At 36.6% G+C, this 19,763-nt stretch overlaps 1 protein-coding gene across 1 annotated transcript in view; it reads left to right on the top strand.

Moving 5' to 3' along the window:
- Positions 1-19,763, top strand: part of ATP10A (ATPase phospholipid transporting 10A (putative)) — a 154,590-nt gene that overhangs the window by 87,406 nt on the left and 47,421 nt on the right. Inside the window, exons 3-6 of the mRNA XM_014071760.2 lie at positions 7,950-8,035; positions 11,318-11,424; positions 11,529-11,660; positions 13,162-13,295. Coding sequence (XP_013927235.2) covers positions 7,950-8,035; positions 11,318-11,424; positions 11,529-11,660; positions 13,162-13,295 — 459 coding nt within the window. The remainder of the gene's footprint in view (positions 1-7,949; positions 8,036-11,317; positions 11,425-11,528; positions 11,661-13,161; positions 13,296-19,763) is intronic.

The raw sequence follows: 19,763 nt of genomic DNA, 5'->3' as shown, positions 1-19,763 counted from the left end.
TTCTGGCCAATTCCACACATTTATTGTTGTCTTTTGGAGTCAAACAAGGAATTTAGATTAGCCTCCTCAAAGCTGATGCTTTGTTGGTTGGAAATTCTGGAAGTTTTAATCAAAAAAAGATTTGTCAAGAACCAGCACTGGGAATAATAATGTAGCATTACTTCCTCGGGGTAAGGTTGTATTTTCCTGGACCTCATAGATTAGCTGATCTTTTTTCTGTGTTATGATGCAAGTATTGAAGTTAAAGGTAATAATTGTCAGGCTTCACACCAAAACCTGGCTGTAAAGCTCAGCTGTCAAACATTTTATCTCTTCTTTGTATTTATTTATTTATTCAATTTGTACACTGTTTGATTTCTCTTAGGTGGGGATGTGCTTACCTGTCAGAAAATTTTCAGGGGGCATAAATTTTTTACTGCAGACAAGAAAGGATCTTCCCATGTGTATTCTGCAGTTCAAAGAAGCATGTAAATGTATCATGGATTTCACTTTAGAGTTTGTCAGGGATCTTCAGTTTCACTCTCCTCTTTTTTCTTTGTTTGATGTTTTTTCTCAGTTTCTTTAACTGTACCATCATATGATCTCATGTGTCACCTTTTTTGAAATATCAGTTCATAGGACCAAAATCTTGAAAACCATCTTCTCCACTTTTTGGTGTTTTAAGAAGCAGCGGTCAATTCCTGTAAAACAGAGTGACATCTGCTTTCTTTACCAGAGAACTTAATGTTATGTGCCCCAAAACTAGAGTCGAACATGTCCCTTGAAAAGTAGGTGGGTAACAGGAGGGACCTTTTTCATCAGAAAAACTAAAAATGGTTTTTAGTTTGATGTTTGGTCTCTGGCCATAAATAAATAAAACAGAGGTAATCCTCAACTTACAATAGTTCATTTAGTGACCATTTGAAGTTATAATGGCACTGAAAAAAAGTGACGCTGCCATTTTCCACATTTATGACCATTGCAGCATTCCTATGATCATGTGATTTATATTTCGATTCTTGACAACTGGTTCATATTTATGATAGTTGCGGTGTCCCACGGTTATGTAATCATCTTTTACGACTTCCTAACAAGCAAGATCAATGAGGATTCCAGATTCACTTATCAACTGTGTTATTAATTTAACAACTGCAGGGATTACTTAACAACTGTGGCAAGAAATGTTGTAAAATGGGATACACTTAACAAATTTCTCACTTAGCAACATAAATTCTGGGCTCAAGTATGGTTATAATCAAGAAGGCTGAGTTGATAGGCAGATAAATGTGTGATGGAAGAAAGAAAAAAGACACTAAATCATTTCAGAGTAATTATTTGTTTGAAGTGGGACCTGTAAGGCTGTAAACCCGATGTTATTTTATTCTCTTAGTCTTAGCCTCTTTCTCTTTAGTAAAATCTTATAAACTTCAGTTCCTTCAGTTATTGAACAAGATCATTGAGTGAGTTAAACTTTTGGTTGCTGATCTGTGATAGCAAATCACAAGCGCAGAAGCAATTTGATCTCCGTGAGCTTATCTTCATGCTTGCAGAACAGTTGCAAAAAGCCCTTGTTTGTGCATTTGCTCGCTCACTGATGAGTAAGAATTCCCATCAACAGTGTCAGAGTCTGTAAGTGAATGGCACCCTGCAGCTTTTTCCTTTCACAAAGGTGAAAATCAAATGTCTGTGGTTGGAGAAGGACTGGAATTCCTTTTCTCCAATGATTTTGGCAATTGAATTTGCTCATTTGGAAAGCAGCTGGTTGAAGTGTTCTAGAGTAACAAATATATCATAGCCAGAACTGGAGAAAAGTGTTGCTTTTTGTTGCAAATAACTAAATAAATGACAATTATAGATTTCTTTAAAAAAAATGAAAAGTACATTCTGTCGTGCTGCTAAGTGAAATGGTGAAATTCCTGTCAATTTTCTGCCTCTCTGCATATCAAACTAATATATTTGTAAAAGATATATATTCTTGGTCAGCTTTTGTTCCTGAGTGAAATAAAATATGTTCATAAATTTACAATTGGTGCAGAATTTAATATAGCTACTCTGAGCTGGGATCAACGTCAGTTTGCTGAGTTCAGCAGCTACAAGGTGTTTTCTCTGATTAGCCTGCCCTTTAGCAGAGGATTTCTTCCTAAACATTTGTCAAAGCTATTAAGACACTACATTTTTGTTCCTTAACAATCTACTGCATGAAAACTGAGAAGAAATAACACAACCACTAATGTTATGTCTTGTCCTACCTTCTGATAGGGATAAAACCTTCATAAAAGTGTAAATTGTGAACTTGGAAGGTACCCAAAATGTCATCTACTCCATCTTCCAACTCTGGATCTGCAGTGTCCAGTAACTGTAGGATAGCCATTTATTCACTAGATAAATATTTCAGATAGAGACATTAGCCATAATCTGTTTCCCTACACACTTCCTACTATCTTCTTTCCCACTTGGCTTAAAACAATCAGCATTAGGAAAACACAGACTTTCTCCCATGGAGACAAGTCAAAGCTGGACCATATGTCTGTGCCATGGTATGTTCTATGGTAGACAAATAATAAACTCTACTATGATTGGAGATATAATATAGATGCAATACAGTCTTAACTTATGCACAATTATTCAAAATTCTTCTAATACTGCGAAGAGCTATGGTGGCGCAGTGGTTAGAATGCAGTACCTCAGGCTACTTCTGCTGACTGCCGGTTGCCTGCAATTTGGATGACTCAGCCTTCCATCCTTCAGAGGTTGATAAAATGAGGACCCAGATTGTTGGGGGCAATATGCTGACTCTGTAAACTGCTTAGAGATGGCTGTAAAAGCACTATGAAGCACTATACAAGTCTAATTGCTATTGCTAATACATACATTCTAGGCCAGTGATGGTTAACCCTTTTGGTGCTGAGTGGCCAAAGTGCGTGCACGAATGCACGTGTGCATGCCCCAATCCCCAAAATGCAATGTGATCACCCCGCGCATGTACCCTGCATGCGTTCCCTGAGCATACACCCCCATGCATGCACCCCAGCCCCCGATTTGGCTTCCAGGTTGGTGCAGGAGGCTTTTCAGGCCCAAAATGGGATGTAAGCAGGCTCACGATCTTCACAGTTTCTCCCCCGTGCATGCCCAAGCTTTCTCCTCCATTCCTGCCACCCATACCTGCCCCAATCTGAGCAGTTTCTCCCCTGTGCTCCCAGGCTGTCCCCGGCATTCCTGCCGCCCTTGCCTTCCCTGATCTGCGAAGATCAGGGAAGGCTCCGCTCCCACACATGCGCATGACCTGAAGACCAGCCGGCTGATGGGTGGCGTGCGCACATGTGCGGTGGAGCTGGGCTGGTGGAGAGGGCTTTGCGTGCCATCTGTGGCACACATTTCATAGGTTTGCCATCACAGTTCTAGGTAGTTCAGGATCAGATCTTTAGCTACCATTACAGTTTCTAAAATGAGGAAAGAAAGAAAGAAAGAAAGAAAGAAAGAAAGAAAGAAAGAAAGAAAGAAAGAAAGAAAGAAAGAAAGAAAGAAAGATGAGAGAGAGAGAGAGAGAGAGAGATTTGTCAGTTTTATGTTGAGTGTTTCCAGAGTGGAGTGGATTTCAAATTTTTAAAAAATGCTGGTTGGTCTCAAAATGAATTGATCATGGAAACAAGTGTATTTTTCCATTGTTGTGTAACCATTTGCCTAGATCCAAAGTATTGTAATTACCAATTTGGACAGAACATTACAGGACTTTTTAACAATTTATTTTGATCCTCTAAAATCTTATTTAATAGTACAGAATAATGATCATGCAACTATGAATTCATGAGTTCCCATTTTGTGATGAGCCATAGAGGTGACCTTGGGAGAAATTATGCAGACAACATGCTTTTTAAGAAAAATGTTTAAAATAACCCCTCAAATTTACTCTGCCTTAACTCCTTGGGGTATAAGAAGCAGGGAAAGGAAAATACAATCAGGTTTTCAAGATTCTTTTACTTTAGCCTATATCAATCAAATAGAATTCTAGCATCCTTTTGGCATGAGTTCACTGAGGGGCTAAACGGCTAACACCCACAATCTTAATGACTCTTTAGGAGAGGGATGTGGAACTATGGTCCCTTTATCACTGTGGACTTCAACTCTCAGAAGTCCTGAACCAACCAAGCAAACTTCTCAGTGAACTCATGCCAGCTCAGGAATTCTGGGAGTTGAAGTCTACAAATCATAAAGAGGCTATGGCTCCCTATTTCTGCTTTAGGAGAGGACAACCAGTTGTAACATGATATGAAAAGAATTATGTGAGACAAGCTTAACAAAAATAGAAGATAGTGTATCCACAGATTTAGCTCTTTCCGCAAGAGATCGATTTACCAGATGTTTGGGTGGTATTTTTGTGTCATGTCAAAGATAGAAATTAATTCCAGATGGTAATAAGAAGAAAAACCTTTTGGAACCAAAAGGAGAGCAAAGTCAGAGTAAGACAGACTTTTCTAAAGCAACATTTCATAATAGGTTGAACTGGCAGGCTGTAGATATAAAAAAATATATCTCTTTTACATCAGCAAAATGATAAATAAATTTTATTTGTTTATTTGTATCTGACCTTTATTATTTTTTTAAAAATAACTCGGGACACCAACATATCCAGTACACCATCATCCTATTTTTTCCACAACAACAACCCTGTTAGGTGGGTTAGACTGAGAATGACTGGCCCAAAGTTGTCCAACTGGTTTTCATTGCTAAGGCAAGACTAGAACTCATGGTCTCCCACTTTCTAGCCTGATGCATAGACAGTAATAGTGATGGAATCCATACAGAAAAACACCTGGGCATTGATTGGTGAAATTCAGACTATTGTCTTGCAGTGTTTGTCTTGCAAATTTGTGTACTGTATAAAGCGAGTGCAAAACAATTTCACATCTTAAGCATTTTAAAATAAACATACACCCACACACAAACTGATTTGCTGAAGATTCATAATTGGTGTTATTATGTTGATATTTAAATGTACACCTCTAAACAAAAGTGATATTTAGTCTCTTGTGAAGGCATGCTAGCAAAGCCTGAAAATAGGAAGTAAATGTTTGTCATAGACATACAAGGCAAGTCCCAGCTTGAGCCTAATTAGCTAGGGAATGAAGAAGAATTTTAAATGTTAATTGGGATAGAATTATTCTATAATATATGTATAACTTACAATATAAAGTTAATGTACCTGAGTTAGCACAAAGCAGTTGGGAAGTACTAATTATGGGTTTTTTTCCCCCAGAAAGCTTCTGTTAGCATTCTTTAAATTAATGGTGCATTGATATATCTGGTACTAGATTCCATTGCAGCCTTCTTTGAATTTAAATATTTGGAAGCTATTATTACTAAATGTTGGTATTTTCAGTCTTCCTCATTGTTTTCTTAGACAGTCCAGTTTTAGTTTGAGTGTGATTTCAAAGATATTAAGCAAAATTTCTGTCAGAATAGGTGCATACTTTGAAAAACATACAGTACTGAGTCCCTTTAGTGTATAAAATGGCTGCATGTGGTGTTCTACTAGTGTACTTTGGGGGGAAATGTAAATTATTTATGTTTATTAGAATTGTATACTTCCTCCGTGTAAAGGCAAAATGATTTACTACTAGGCCTCCTCCCCTGGGATCTCATGTTGCAAAATGTCTTAGCAAGTCAGTACTAGATGTTTAACAAATGTGTACCTCTAATGCAAAGGCTATCCTAGGAAAGTCAACGAACTTTATAGATAATCCTAAACAAATTTCATTCCCAAGATAGTTAGTAGTTTTACTCTGTTTTTCACATAGCTTGTTTTTCATGGAAAAGCACGGGAAAACAGCAGTGCTGGCTCTGGCTGCAGGCCTGTTGAATCCAGCAATTTGTCACCAGGAGGCTGACAAACAGACCTTGATAGTAAAAGCCTAAGCATGCCCCTGATTGTTGTTATGCATATACATTGTATCTCCCGTGAATTTGAACTCCAGAATATATTGAAATATCACAATAATAATTGGAGGTAGTAATAACAGTATTGTACCAATAATAATAAAGCTATTGTGGCTAATATCGCTGCTAATGGACTACTCCTTATAGTAGTAGGGAGTAGTAGTTGTAATAGCAATAGCACTTAGACTTATATACCGTTTCACAGTGCTTTACAGCCCTCTCTAAGAAGTTTATAGAGTCAGCATATTGCCCCCAAAATCTGAGTCCTTATTTTACCCACCTCAGAAGGATGGAAGTTTGAGTCAACTTTGAGCCTGGTGAGATTCAAACTGCCAAATTGCAGGAGCCAGCAGTCAACAAACGTAGCCTAGAGTACTGCATTCTTCCACAGCAATCTTGTTTTAAAGCTTTTTTTTCAAGCTTTGTTATCTCCATTTCTGTTAGGTAATAGTGAAACACAAGAATGTGATTTTTTTTTAACCTGATTTAACAGGGTGGAATTAAAAAAAAAGAGAACTGTGCACAATGGATCCGTTATCAGATATTGTGAGACTGCTTATTTTTTGAGTAATTTTAAGTGTGTATATTTATTTATACGGAAAGAGAGAGGAATGTTCTAAATTAATAGGCATTTTATTGTAATTAATATTATCTGATATGTTTTTATTTTTTGGTAACCCACATTGAGGAGCTAGACATCTTTAAATAATTATAGGTGTGCATGGAAAATACTTACAGTTCAAAATCCTGTTGAATTTTGTGAGGTGATAGTCACTGAGCTCTTGCTCTTATAGGTTGATTAAACATGCCTTTGATATTACATTGTTGTCCAGTTACTTTGGGCTGCCTGTATATTTTGCAATTCATGTAGCATCTGGACTTCTCTAGACGTATTAGTGAAGCAAGCCTGCCCTTCCTCAATTGCCTTTTGTTTGATCAGTAGCAAAGCCACTTCAAATGCAACTTTATTTTGGAGGGTTTCTGCACAAGTTTGCCTCCTGAGTGAAGGGAGGAGCAGAGTTAATAGTGAAGTGAATGCCATCCTCAGCCAATTCATCTTGCTAGCAATGGAATAAATAATCTAGTCCCAAGTTGTTTGCTAATTAATTAATCTTCTTTGCGCAGCCAGTGTACAGAGCAGAAACCTTTTCTTAAACTTTCCTGATAAACCTGATTTTTTTTAAAAAAAAAAAACAACCATCTTTTGCTTTGGTTGGAAAGGTGAGGCAGGAGCAGAAATTAATACTGGAAGCCAGTATTGCCTGCTTTTTCCCCTCGGAATTATTGCACTTTTTTTGCTGATTGTGATATCTTTTTGGTTTGTTGCCATCTACTTAATAAATAAATACATAAAGGAGAGCACCATTTTGAAAGTACAGCTTGGGCATATCTACAACTATTTTTTTCAGTCTCAGATAAGCCTATAGAATCTGCTCTAGTATTTGGGGACATGGTGGCTCAGTGGCTAAGACGCTGAGCTTGTTGATTGAAAGGTCAGCAGTTCGGCAGTTCAAATCCCCAGTGCTGCATAACAGAGTTATTTGTCCCAGCCAAGCAGTCCGAAAGCATGTAAAAATGCAAGTAGAAAAATAGGGACCACATTGGTGGGAAGGTTTAGTCATGTCAGCCAAATGACCACGGAGACGTCTTTGGACAGTGCTGGCTCTTTGGCTTTGAAACAGAGATGAGCACCGCCCCCTAGAGTTGGGAACAACTACTACATATATGTGAGGGGAACCTTTACCTTTATCTGCTCTAGAATAATTCATCTTCCTTAGTCGCCATTACTATACTAGAAATCACACAGAGTGTAGCAAAGAGGCTACAGATAAGGTTCTCATATTCTTTTAAGCTCCCAGTGATATAACTGGATACTGAAGTTGACATTGCTTATTCTTTTTGGGAACTTGGGAATCTCAACTGGGCTCCGCAGTGCGACAAATAGAGAAATAGATTCCTCAGACTAGCAATCACACTCGTTATCTGTGGATGACACTGACATATAAAATAATCCTCATTATTTAATTTTGTTGCAGGATTCTGAATTTGATCCCATGAAATTTGCCAGCACCATTGAATGTGAAGAACCCAATAATGATATACGTAGGTTTAGAGGCTTCATGTGAGTATAATTTACAATTTCACCTGTAGTTTTGATTTACTTTAAAGTGGAATTTCCCTACTATAACACAGTGTTGGATATTCTTTAAAATATCTATTAAAACCTGTTTGCTAATTTAAATGAAATACTTAAATTTTTACAACCCCCCCCCCCACTTATAATGTATCTTATTGTTTCATTGCTAGGAAAGGATCCAAATAATAATACAGAATGACAGAGTTGGTAGGGATCTTGGAAGTCTTCTGGTCCACCCCCCTGCTCAGGCAGGAAATCCTATACCATTTCAGACAATTAATTATTCAATCTCTTCTTAAAATTTCCAGTGTTGGGGCATCCAGAACTTCTGGAAGCAAGTTGTTCTACTGATTAATTGTTCTAACTGTCAGGATATTTCACTTTAGTTTTAGGTTGCTTTTCTCCATGATTAGTTTCCATCCCTTGCTTCTTGTCTTGTCTTCAGGTGCTTTGGAGGAAAGGTTGATTCCCCCCCCCCTTCTTCTTTGTAGCAGCCTCATAGATATTGAGACACTGCTATTCTGAGTGATAGCAGTAATGTAATGACTTAATAATGATTGGCTGAATACTTTTAAATATCTGTAGATATGAGGAATGATTTGGGTTTGGCTAGTCTAGAGGAAAGAAGGACTAGGGGTGACATGATAGCAACATACCAGTATTTGAAGGACTGCCACAAAGAAAAGGGGTCAATTTATTTTCCAAAGTACCAGAGGGCAGGGCAAGAAATAATGGATAGAAACTAATCAAAGAGAGATGCCATCTGGGATTGTAAGGAGAAACCTCCTAACAGAACAATTAACCAGTGGAACAGCTTGTGGGTGTTTCATCACTGAACTCACTTGTCTGAAACGGTATAGGGTTTGCAGCTTGAGCAGGGGGTTGGACTAGAAGACCTCCAAAGTTCCTTCCAGCTCTATTCTGATTGATAATCAGTCTTCTATTTTAATGACTCCTTTTTTCTCTTACTTTTCTCACTCTCTTGCTTATATAACTTTCATGGTTAAAAAGAAGAAGAAGCACATCCTGTGAACACAATGCTATAGTATCTGCCATCTCTGAACAGAGTAACAAAAAGTATAGGGGCAAAACCCATCCTATGCCAGTCAAGCATTTAAGATAGAGGTCACAACCAGCAGCCTGTTTCTTCAGTTTCACAAGCTACCGTGATGATTTAGGCTTCTGTAAACATTGTTTTGAGTGATAAATTGTTCCGGTACCTATGAACTTTAAGGATTATTGAACCTTGCAACCATTATGTGAGATTAAAAAGCCTTTAGCAGACCAATATAAGAACTAGTTTGTAACAGAATTGGTCTACGATCTTATCCTTTTTTCTTTCTTTTTCTTACCATTATATTTTTATGATTGCACCTTTTGGGGACTTTATAAGTATATGCAATACTGTGAGGAGAATAGTTTTTTTTTTAAGCAGCAGTACATTGAATTCTTAAAAACTAAATGAATTATGAGCTGCTGCAATATGTGATGCATCATCAGTTTGGCTGTTGTTCCCGAGATGATATCTTAATAAATAAAGCTGACGTCTCTAGCATCAAAGTGGCTTTCTATCATTTTCCTTGATCCATATGATTGTCAGAAAAACGATTGCCCTCTTTCAGGTTACTTTGTTCTAAGCTATGTTCTGTGGCCTCATATAGCTCTCAAAGGGTCCTTTCTAAAGGTCTTTACCAAATTTCAGCAGCAAACACAGATTTTCAGTGGTTCACGTTTTGCTGATTTCCCAAAAAGAACTGTGAAAGTGTCCTCACAAAACCTCAGCAAAAAAGTGTCTCTATCAGTTCAAATGAAGTCAGTGCTTCTCTAGCTATGCTGGTTGCTTCCAAACTCTACTACAGCTAGCCAATATTCTGTAAATGTTGATTGTGATTTTGTTAACCATAGAGACTTTGGTTTGATTTAGAAGGACCTCCTTCTAACTCAGCAATTCTTAGCCACAAAAGCAGCCACACCTTTTTATATTTTCAGATTCATACAGAAGTCTCAAAAACTCTGTTTTAATGAACAGAGAAGAACTGCAACCCCAAAAGTCCTAATTTTTAGTTTGCATTAGTCTGTATTTGTTAGGAGTTAATTCTTTACATTGCTTTGAGCTTCCTTTTTCTTTATCTTACACTAGTCGATAGCCCAGCGTTGCCCGGGTATTTATTTATAGGGGGAAATGCCCAGACCAAACGTAATTTCTATATTGGCTTTCCCCCCTTACTATAGGAAGCCCCCTTGTGGAGTATTGTCAAGCTGTTACCATGGTGACTCCACTGCAGTGTACAGTAGAAACCATTTTACAACAGTACAATAGAAGCCATTTAAAGGCACAACAGGCTGCATCTTAACAGAACACACACTGCAAGGGGTGTTAGGGGTGCCTTACCCCCCACAGTATTTTTTTCCAGAGAGTAAGTCATCTGTGTGACACACAGAGAGAGAGAGCGAGAGACAGAGACAGAGAGAGATGGTCTTTCAAATATTTAAATATTATTTAGAACAATACATAAATAAATCATTTCCTAATGACGTGTGAAATAGTGTGGTCATGGATACAACATAGGTAGCACTTGACTTACAACTGTTTGTTTACTGACCGTTTAAAGTTACAACATCACTGAAAAAAGTGACACAGCCATTTTTCACCAATACAGCATTCTCATGGTCATGTGATTAAAATTTGGATGCTTGGTAACTGATTCATATTGAATGACAGTTCCAGTGTCCTGGGGTGATGTGATCCCCTTTTGCAACCTTCTGACAAGTAAAGTCAATGGGGAAGCTGGAATCACTTAACAGTTTTGTTACTAACAACAGCTGCAGTGATTCACTTAATAATTGCGACAAGAAATGTCATAAAAATGGGGCAAAATTCACTGTCTCACTTAGCAACATACATTTTGGGCTTAATTGTGGTTGTAAGTCAAGGATTACCTGTAGTACATAAAACTCTTAAATATGGTTTTTTTCTCATGCATTTAAAAGTTAAACCCTGTAGTTTGATTAATTACCCAAATAATCTATTTGTTTCACAATTCTGAAAGAGAAAATATTGCACTGATGTTTTGTGAAATACCATGATATAATAGTCTGAAATAAGTCTTCCATTATGAGAAGCCAGTGTGACTAAATATAAAATTCAGCCTTTCGAACTTCCTTAGAAATTGCTTAAATTTAATATATCTTCGTCCTCCCTCTTTTTAATTAATACATATTATTTATAAATAAATTATTATCTCCTTCCATCTTCCTTGTTGGCAGTGTGCATAAGAATGGGAAAAAAGTTCCATTGTATAAAGAAAATCTTTTGTTACGCGGATGCACTGTTAGAAATACAGAAGAAGTCTCTGGGATCGTGATCTATGCAGGTAAACTATAGCTGTTATCTTTGTACTTATTATATATTTTCCCCTCCCTTCATTTTGAGTTCCATTTATATATGCTATCATGTAATCAAGATGTTTTTTTTCAGGTCATGAGACAAAAGCCTTGTTAAATAATAGTGGACCACGTTACAAACGCAGTAAGCTTGAAAGACAAATGAATTGTGATGTTCTTTGGTGTGTCCTCATACTTTTTGCAATGTGTTTATTTACTGCTATTGGTAAGTTCTTTTAACTTTTATTTATGGAGCATAAAACACTGAAGTCAGAAAAATTAAAATTAAAATACAGATAAATAAATATTTTAAAACCACCTCTTTTGGCTTATTTAAATGTTGAAGGCCTACTTCTGATGGACTGAATTAATTGGCCAAGAAGGAAGACTTCTTCTTTCTTTCAAATATATATGCCATATTCTTAGCCACTTAGAAAGTGCCAAAAGTAATGTATGACATATTAAATAGCAACAGTACAATCCCAGTCTTGTTATATTTTGTAAACCAACCAATCCTGCTTTATGAAGCATAAATTCAAACATAACTACAAAGCAAAAGCAATAAAGAGAAGACTGAATTAGGATCAATCTCCTAAATTAGCCATACAAAATTATCTCTTAAAAAGAGATGTTAGTAATGTTCTGACATCTGAAGAAAGGTTGAATATAAGCATCAGAGGTTTTTGCAAATTACTTTGCATTCAGGATTTTTTCTGGTTTAAATTAAAATCTGAGCTGGAAGAATTCCCAGATCTCATCATACATGTATACAATTCACATATCATTCCCAGGAACTCCAGTCTTTCAAACACTACCAAAATAATTCAAACATAGGAAAAACAGCCACACAAATATAGCAGGAGAATAGTGGGATGTCTGCTATTACTCACAATAGTATATTTAGCTTGCCACTGGATTTTAAAACATATATTTAATCATTTCTCCCCCAAAGCCACTCCTCGTGCAACCTTGTACAACCTGATACCAATTATGTATGATCAATAATAAGGTTCTTCTGACTCAGTATTGTCCACGCCAGCTACAAGCAATAGGTTTCTGCATTCTTCTAGATTCTATGGGCCTTGTACACACAATACATGTTTTATCTTATAATGTTAGGGTCTTTCCCTAAGAGAGAAAGTCATTACCGTCTCTAATAAGGAAAATATCATATACAAGTAGTTCTCTATTCACAACAGTTCATTTAATGACTGTTCAAAGTTACAACAGTACTGAAAAATGTGGTTTATGAACATTTTTCACAGTTACGACCTTTGAAGCATCCATCAATTGTGGTTATAAGTCAAAGGCTATCTGTATTATATCAGAGCATTAATCCATCTAGTTTACAAATGTTTATATCAGGTGTGTAAAATCTGGATCCATTGGCCATGACTGAACCTGTGGAAGTTGGTGAAGGGCACCAAGTTATCTGAACTTGATTAACACTGACTAGCTGTTTGAGTTTCAGAAAAGAGTCTTTCCTTTTTATTATCTGAAAATGTCAATGATAAAATATTTGGCCATCTACACGAAAATTGTATGGCTGTCACTGAACCATTATATTCCTAGGTGATCTTGAATGTATATTCCTAAAATAATCTAGTCTTACACATTATGAAAAAATCATGAGAGTGTTATCTCAGAAGACAGACAACGTATCTGTTAACCGTGTTTACTTTTCCATTGTTTAATTTGTGTTTTAATCTCTCCCTCCCCTCCTGCAGGGCATGGAATCTGGGTCTGGCAATATGATGACAAAAAGAAACCTGCCTTTGATGTCCCAGGTCCTGATGGAAACTATTGGCCTCCAGCTCAAGCTGCGTTTTATTTATTTTTGACAATGATTATAGTTCTTCAGGTAACAATGGAGCATAATACTGAAATAACATAGATGTTTCTTGTCGTTTGTGACAAGTCATTGATTAAATTAATTAATATAGATGAATAATGTTTCATTCTAATGTACACTTGACTGCGATTAAGTATCACTGAACATTGTGAAGCTCATTTTTGGGTAGATAGTAATAGAATTGTTATTTAATATGCAAATATACTGATATATTCATATACTACTACATACTTCATAGAACTCAAGTCAGTTTCCACTTAACAAAAACATTTATGATGTATGGCATTAAAGGAACAGTTTCTCCTACTGAATTTCAGCACAGATCTTACTGTACAGAAAAATAATTCTGAGCGGTTGTGCTAGAAACATTAACCAACTTAATCTGCCCAATAGATAGCATTTTGACTTAAATAGATTCATTACAGTCATAAACGCATAGTATGGTTGCTTCCAAGAAAAGGTAAAATTATTTCTTATAAATACTATCCACAATATCCAAATCTTATCTCTAAAATCCTAAAAAACCAGTTCACTACAAACTAGACCATATCAATTTTCCTTTACCAGCCTCCAACTCATGGAACAAGTGATAGTGCAAAACCTAAGGTCACTATTGAAAACCTTAGTGTTAGGTCCTTGCAGGCTTCATAACTCAATAGCAACCAAACTCTAACTATCTCTGTAAAAGGATGACTGTAAAAGTACATGTGCATTTGATTTCACATTCTGACATCCATGGAAAAAATATACAGTATTATAATATAATAATACTCCTAAATAATTTTTACTTAGGCCAAATATAAGAATTCAGCAATATTTCCTTGCTAGTGTTTCAAAGAAGAAAGATGACAATAAATCTGTTCTTTCAGACTTCTATGTAGAAATGAATGGGAGACAGTTTTGGTAGGCTTCATTGTTTGATATAACTGCTAGCATTTTCAAAACCTAATATAAATACAGAGTGTATTGGTTAAGGCATCAGGCTAGAATCCCAGGATTGAGTGAAGCAGTCACATGATGTCTTGCTTAACAACTGCTTAGCTACCAAGTTTCCAAACCCAATTGTGATCACAAGCAAAGAACTCCCTGTTTATAGTAGGTTAATGTAAAGTAACTCACTGGAACTCTTTTGAAAGGAACTGTCATTAAATTACTGCACTAGAGATAAAACTATGGACTGCAAAGATAGAATAAAAATTTCGATTTTGCTACTTTTAGAATATGTAGCACGTAACTGGAATTCCATAAAACAGCTAAGGTAATATTTATATAACATTCACTGATATTTGAGCAAGATCAGACTACCATCCAAAACAATAAAACAAAAAAAAAAAAACAAAAAAAACAAAAAGACAAATGTATCACAGTCCATCTAGGAAAGTACACATTAATAAAATATGAACTAAATTTAGTATAAAACTCTTCTTTTCTCCCAGGGAATCAAAACAAATGTTAAATAAAATCCACAATAATCTCTATAAACATTTCAGTAGAGAAGTACACACTTGATAGTTTTTAGCCCTTCCAAAATCACAAGCATACATGCTTAGACACATGAATTTTATTATATCTACCATTTAAAGGGTTTGAGAGTATTCCTGAATCAAAATAAATTCTTACACTAGAGGGAGGTTAATGTGCTTGGGTAGTTTTACTGGGTCCCACATATTCTTACCAACGTGTAAGAATAAGCTTCTGTATTAAGGAGCCAATTTCAGCTTCAGGGTGTATGTCCTCCAGCCTGTGATAGATAATCCTTTTAGCCTGATTATAGCCAACAGAAGTAAGATAATCTTTGTCTAATCCAATGGGATTTAATTTATTTTGCCCTTATGAAGCCTACAATGAAAAATAATCATCTGCTAGATGCAGTGGTGGGATTCAGCCAGTTCGCACCACTTCGGGAGAACCGGTTGTTAACCGGTTCTGAGCAGTTTGGTGAACTGGTTATTGGAAGAAATCATTAGGGCAGAAAACCGGTTGTTAAATTATTTGAATCCCACCACTGGCTAGATGCAGTGTTTCTCAATCTTGGTGACTTAAGTCTTGTGGACTTCAACTCCTAGAATCCCCCAGCCAGTATAGCTGGCTGGGGGATTCTGAGAGTTGAAGTCCACAGGACTTAAAATCACCAAGGTTGAGAAACACTGTGCTAGAGCCAATAGTACCAGGCCAGTGGTGGGTTTCAAAAATTTTTGGAACCTGTTCTGTAGGTGTGGCCTGCTTTCCGGGTCCACTGGTGGAACCTTTTCTAACCGGTTCGGTAGATTTGACGAACCGGTTCTACCGAATAGGTGCAAACTGGTAGGAACCCACCTCTGTATCAGGCCCAATGGGGAAAATTTAATTTCGGCCAGTACTGCATTATGAAGCTCCGAGCCCTCTTTATCCAAACCAAAGAAATCCTGCCTGAAGTCTGAGAACTGCCTCAGGGATACTTTTAGAAGCAGAGAGGATGGAGCTAAGAAATTTAGGCTTTAGAACCTCTTGGGATTTTCTTTAAAAACAAAGTACTACACAAAATCTGGGTTGGGGTTTTGGCCTCAAAAAATTTAAGGGCCACATTTTTTTTTTAAAAAACCCATCCTCTAGCTTTAAAAAAAATATTCAGATAGTCATTTAGATGCTGCTTGCTTGATGTATTTGTAATGACTTTTCCTGGATCTCGAGGCATAAAATATTTTTCTAAGGCATTGAAAAAATGAGAATGATTTTATGCTATTTCAACCCACAATCCTTCTGTGCTGTTTCAGCTGCTAGAAATGCCATTTATTTGGATTTCTGGCAGTTTATGATCAATTTTTGGAACTCACAGAAGTGAGTAATAGCCTTCAATGCTCTTCAATCAACCTATCAGAGATAATCCCCACATCATTGGCATAAAGGAGTAGAGACATCGTGCACTGGCAATTTTAGGAACATGGACTTCCAATCATTCTAAGGCTCCTATCATATCACTAATATAGAATATGGACAAGGCCAGGCTAAAATGCACCTCTTTTGCAATTGGTACACAGATGCCTATTTTGGGGGGGGCATCACTTGGAGCATTGATTAAGAACACCAGATGCCTATTGATAGTAGTGTTCTGTGATCTTTTCCCATAATAAAGTTCAAGATATCAAATTAAATGCAGGTTTAAAATCAAGGAAGACCGTATAAAAAGGAGTTTTAATTTTATAGATTGAATTGTGTTATTGCAAAAAATGTGTTTATTGGATGGTACGATACAAAAATGAGATCCACCGTCAAGCTCCCTGCCTGAAATCCCACCTGTTCCATTCTAATTGGTCGTGTCCCGTCCCCCCTGCAGTTTAGCCTATTGTGTAATATCTGGTGGAATCTGACATAAAGCTTAGTGATTACACTCAAAAGGATGATGGGCATTTGAGCAAATGGATCTCCTTTGGTTCTTTCTTATGAATAGGCACAATAACCAGCTACAATAGCATTTTTGCTTCAAAAACCTTTAAAGCAGCAAAGAAACATTGGTCATGTCTTCTCCAGTAGAATCTAGAAACAATGGCCACAATTCTGGGATTACACTAAAATTTTATATATATTTCATGTACCTTCTAAGTACTTAAAAATCTCACTTATTCAGAAGACCTTTTGTCTACAACATTTTGTTACACTCTACAACATTTTGTTACACTCTACAACATTTTGTCTATGACATTTTTCTGATTTTCGTTAAAAAGCAATAGCTTTGGTTTTTCTTGCTTTATCAGCAGCTGTTCAGAGTTGCAATACCCAACAATGACCAAATGGTGCAAGATAAGTAGTGATATCAGATACTGTAGCATAGGGAAATAATAGTTATGATTCTTGAGTAACACATTTAAATAAAAAATGAACAATAAAGGACTATTTGGGACAGGAATTCCTCTGAACAGTTGGTACTGAAGATTGCACTTAACTTCGGAATATGCATTATTGTTTAGCTGTTGAATGAAAAGGCATATATTTGCTTCAAATTAAATTTCAAGATAGCAAGACTTAAAATGGATATGTGTTGATACTAAAGCTCCATCTGTAAGATTATGCGCCTCCGTACGATTTGGGCATTGGCAAAGAGTACCTTCTCCTTCCCTAAAAAACTACTGTCCATTCTTCCTTTAAGAGGGTCTTCCCAATCTCTGATAATTTCCAATTTAAATGACCAGCTCACATTTTGACAATCATGCTTAGCAAGCCAATCAGTTGGCAATCAGCAGTCTTTTTATCTTACATATAACAAAAGTGGAACCTCCATCTTTTAAGGATGTTGGCCATATGATTTTAAGTGAAATGACATATCTATCTATGTATCCACTAGATGTTCTTCTAAATTTCAATTGTGTAATTAATTTCAGAGGCCATAACAAAAGCCAATGTGGTAATGTATCAATGTAAACCTAAAGCCCAAAACCCACAAATTTCTTTATCTAGTAACTATGACTAAATATTCCCAATCTTTCTTAAAGCATTATTATTTTTCATCCTTATCAAATGTTTAGACTTACTTTTCCTAAGAACAAAGGTGTTAGGGAAATGTGGAGTAATTAGGTAATGTATAATTGGCTTTTTTTAGCCTGTACATCATCAAAACAGTGCTTACAATTCATGAAAGAAACTGATGGCCTTTGTTTTCAGTCAATGAAATGCCATGCCCGTGTATTAAGAGCTGAAACTTGCATGGGGCATAAAGGTATCTTAGCATTGTTTGATTACAGGCAGTCCTGGGTTAGGATCCATACCTAAGTCTGTCTTTAAATTGAGTTTATAGGTAAATAGGAAGTGGAACAGGTACATACAGTTCTTATTTAGCATCAACTAGCCGATAACCCGACATTGCCTGGGTATTTATTTATAGGGAGAAAATGTCTGGACCAAACATGATTTCTAATGTTGGATTTTCCCCCTTACCAGAGGGAGCCCGCTTGTGTAGTACTGTGAAGCCTGCAAGAGCAACTTCTCCCTAAACCCTGATGTCGGCAACAATTAAATTAGATAAAAATGTTTTCCCTATGCCCCCAGAAGCATGATTTCTAATGCTGGATTTTCCCCCTTACCAGAGGGAGCCCCCTTGTGGAGTACTGTGAAGCCATTACCATGGCAACTCCATTGCGCTGTACAGTAGAAGCCATTTTAAGGCAGTACAGTAGAAGTTATTTTAAGGCACAACAAGCTGTATCTTAATAGAACATCCCCCCAAAGGATGTTAGGGGTGTCTTACTTCCACAGTATTTGTTTCCAGAGAGTATGTCATCTGTATATCAAGTTTGATTGAAATTGTTCAAAGCTTTTCACACAGAGAGAGGGGGGGGAGGAGGGAGATATTTATATAGATTAGTCAATTGATTGTCTTGGTATATAGTATATATTTTACCTTTTCTTGAAATAGGCGTCATGGGAGGTCATAAATGGCCTTGGAGTATCTGGGGCCCTCAGTAACTGTAGTAAACTGCAGTGAATCTCTCAGTGAATCTTACTAACTTTATCATCCCTGCTTCAATGAGCTGAAAGGCTTCAGCTAAGTCTTTCTTCAAAAACTTTTTCAGTTCTGGACTTTTTAGGTCCAAGGCTTCTTTCTCAAATGCTATTGTCTGCTGCTCTGATTGCTTTATTATTATTATTTTCATAATTATTTTCCTTTTATTTGATGCATCATCAGCACTTGCATCGGATTTACACTTCGGAGGCATGGTTACAAGGGTAAATAAGAAAAGAAATACAAAATTACATACTCAGCATAGTGTTAACATGATTCACTTTAAAATGATGGATAGTATTCAAGCCGATGAATTGTTGAAGCTATGAAGTGTTTTCATGAACATCACAAAGTAGTGTGAAAATTCATTATTTTGAACCATTGTTTTAGCTTAATTGTTTAATATAAAAAGCTTTCGATAGCTGTCTGTTCATAAGTATACAAGCTGTCTGTAAATTGGACATTGTTAACCTGGGACTGCCTGTCCTGCTCCAGGCCTCCCTATCAGCTGACTTTTGAGGCTGAAGAATTGAATGCAATGGAATCAGTTGGTTCCAAGATAATTTACATGTTTAACCAATTAATTGGTCAAGTCACATTAACTTTCAATTTATTGGTTTCTTAGAAAAAGACTCAAACCAGCATGTAGAATCTCTCTTCTACACACTCTTCTTTGTAGTTAATGCAATGGCAGTACATGTTGGAGAATTATACTACAGTAGTTATAATTGTCTTGCAGAAACTAAGAAATCTCTACAGACCTCTGCAATTGGAATAGATTATTAAACATAATTAAATATTTAGCAGGCAAGTAGTTAGCATGCATGGGCTGTTAAAGACACAGGGTGCTCAGGGAGTCTTGGTGGCTAGCAAAGGCATTAACTGGAATTTCATCCATTTCTGATTACCTGTGTTTTTTGGAGTATAAGACCCACCTTTTTCCCTCAAAAAAGAGGCTGAAAATCTGGGTGCGTCTTATACACTGAATACAGCATTTTTTGCCT

This window comes from Thamnophis sirtalis, unplaced genomic scaffold (genome assembly GCF_051295495.1).
Source record: "Thamnophis sirtalis isolate CommonGarterSnake01/CBP01778 unplaced genomic scaffold, rThaSir2_p1.2 scaffold_12, whole genome shotgun sequence".
NCBI classification, from domain to species: Eukaryota; Metazoa; Chordata; class Lepidosauria; order Squamata; family Natricidae; genus Thamnophis; species Thamnophis sirtalis.
This window is presented reverse-complemented; position numbering and strand designations above follow the sequence as displayed.